This window comes from Rhagoletis pomonella, unplaced genomic scaffold (genome assembly GCF_013731165.1).
Source record: "Rhagoletis pomonella isolate Grant_MI unplaced genomic scaffold, Rhpom_1.0 Rhpom_scaffold_00003, whole genome shotgun sequence".
Classification (NCBI taxonomy): domain Eukaryota; kingdom Metazoa; phylum Arthropoda; class Insecta; order Diptera; family Tephritidae; genus Rhagoletis; species Rhagoletis pomonella.
In genome coordinates this window covers 67,407,675-67,410,469 of record NW_023458557.1, presented here as the reverse complement: position 1 = coordinate 67,410,469, position 2,795 = coordinate 67,407,675, and the positions used below count along the sequence as shown (strand labels likewise).

The 2,795-nt window shown below is 28.1% G+C and overlaps 1 protein-coding gene across 1 annotated transcript; it reads right to left on the bottom strand.

Annotated features, from left to right (window-relative positions):
- Positions 1 to 792: 792 nt before the first annotated feature.
- LOC118736637 (FK506-binding protein 59-like) lies at positions 793 to 1,504 on the bottom strand (the record flags this gene model as incomplete). The annotated part of the gene is given in 4 exon segments (XM_036466683.1): positions 793 to 930; positions 994 to 1,104; positions 1,187 to 1,281; positions 1,357 to 1,504. Coding segments are annotated over 4 exon segments (492 nt in total), but the record flags the coding sequence as incomplete, so codon positions are not given.
- Between the last annotated feature and the right edge of the window lie 1,291 nt (positions 1,505 to 2,795).

The following is a 2,795-nucleotide window of genomic DNA, read 5'->3' as shown; positions in this document are numbered from 1 at the left end:
GATTCAAATGTAATTTTTTATTTTTCACTCCATATGCTCATCACGTTTTTTACACTCCCGAAAACTTTCAATTTTGAATGTTTGAAGTCAAATTGGTTTCTACCTGTTTTTAATGTACCTTGAGTTCACTGTATGTTTTTATAAATCAGTAGCTCGTTTCTGTAACAATTATCTAATGATCAATAGAGAATGACGTATATTCTCTACCAGTAGAGAAATAATCGGTAGAGAAGAGTTACAGAAACGAGCTACAGGACTGCGGCAATTGTGCGACTTTTTAATTTTAATTAATTAAAATTATTAAGTTTTAAAACAAGGGGTTTTAAGGTATTGCTAAATTCATACCTTTCTCAGAAAAAATTAAAGATAAATGCCATAAGGTTTGCTCGAATACATATATATTTTTTCATTAGAATTGAGATAATTTCACATTGTCCCTTGTTTATAGCCTTTGGAAAATACACCGTAGTATTTGGAAATTTTCGAAATTAAAATTTCTCGGCTGAAAAAAATATTCGAGCAGGCACAACAGCATATGATATTCTTAAAAATGCTTTAAATAGCTTTTAGAGAAACAAAACCGTCGGAATGCTAAGTTACCTCTAAAATAGGCCAAAATCAAATTTTTCGCTTTTATAGGTTAGGATGTTTAAAAAAAATTATGTAATAGCGCAATTATGAATTCAAATTAGAATTCGGCACCTCAAAATCTATTAGAAATGGGTAGCCTTATCTAATGTGCAATTTTCATGTCGAACTGTGAAATATGTAAACAATATTTAAGTATTATACCTCTTTGTCGGCAGCTGATAACTTTTTGAACATGTTGGCATAAATCTTTCTCTCTTTGTCGTTGGCTTCTCTAATTTTTTGTTTGCAAATTTGTATTTGGTTTATAGCAGCTTTGTTGGTAGGTTCCAAGTCTATTACCTTCAAATAATGCAAAGTTTTTTAGAAAATTTAAGTGCACAATTAAGATAAGCCAACAAATACTTTTTGAAAATCATCTAAGGCTTCTTTAAAATCGTTTATAGCAACATTACATTGCCCACGACGGTAAAGTGCTTTGATGTTAATGGGATCCAATTTGAGAGCTTCATTGCACTATAAACAAATTTTTTTTTTATTAAATAGGTTAAACCTACATATGTACGCATGGTATACATAGGAAATTAACAATACTTACTGCTTGCTTGCCTTCAAAGTAATCATTCGTTTTCTGGTAACATAAAGCTATATTGCTGTTCAAAGCTATCTTCAGTTTTTTTGAGTTCCCATTATCTGTAAATATGTTAAGTAAAAGTTTTTCTTAATGGAGTTGATTCCACATTTAACTTGGAACAAATGTTTGCTTACCAATTTCTGAAATAATATCTGTAGCCTTTTTGTACATTTTAGTCGCTAAAGAAAAATTTTGTTTTGAGAAGTATTTTGTTCCCTTAGCTTTATACAATTCAGCATGATGCACTCTTTCCTCATCAGATAATTTCCATTCTTCCATGCCCTGAAAAAATCAAATATGTGTTAAAGTAAAAAGTAGACTCACGAAGATCATACAGTCAATCAATAAAGTTTAGGTACAGCGATTGCAAAACGGGCAACTGTTTTTTAATTATTTTATTTTTCGAATTTTTTTTATAAAAGTATGGTTAATTCTACGACCAGGACCCCAAAAATGTGAGCTCCAAACTTTGTGCAAAATTAATAAAAATTCTGCAAAATTTCATCAAAATATTACACTTTTTAATTACACTCTTTAGAAATAAACTGAATATGCAGTTTTTTAGCCCATTCAATTTTGGTAACATAATGTATAAGTCTGAGGTAGCTAGGACTTACCAATAATTTTTGGATTTTTTTTTTTTGTTGAAGGGTGTCGTTAATTTTCTCCACATAAAAAAAAAATAATCGAAATTTTTTTTATATGGAGAAAGTTCAACAAAAAAAATTTTCTAAAATCATTGGTAAGTCCTAGCTACCTGAAACTTGGCACTTTATTATACTAGAACTGCATACTCAACTTTTAACAGTGCAATTCAAAAGCTCAATATTTTACTAAAAAATTGCAGAATTTTCTTTAATTTTGCACAAGGTTTCTGGCGCTCTGAGTTTTGGGGTTTATATTTTCATTTAATTTCATTTATTAAACAAATTCATTAGTACAATAAGATCTTAAAGCTCTTTTATAGTACAACAGTAATTATAAAGCACAAACATAAAGCAACGAAAGAAACACAATAAGTAAAAAATAAATAAATAAAATAAGAGATTAAAAATAAAAGAACAAAAAAATATAACTAATCCAAAGATTAAAAACTAACATTTTTACCTAAATAAAAGCACAAGACCAATGTAAACATGTGTAGATACATACATACCACAGTTGTGAAAAATGCATTGATTTTGTAATGCATTAATGGCATTTAAAGCAACAACGTAAATGTAAAAGATTAATGCATTAATTTATGAAATTTAATGCAAATGAATATTTCAATGCATTAATTCTGAAAAATGTAATGCTAAAGAAATTTTTTTTTTCATTAAATTATCCAAGCTAATGTTAATGAAAAAATTTTAATGCACTAAAATGTTTAATACCTTTGCTCGTTTGCATTATTAAAAACCATTAAATTTTTTTCTAGTAAAAATAAATAATCTCTTTTGGAAGGACTTAGAATAATTACTAATAGTTTTTTCAGGTTCATTATATTATGTGTATTTGTAGAACAGTTCTTCTAAACATTGTAAGATGTTTTATGAAAATGAAAGCCAATGTGCATGCCAGAGTGCTTTTG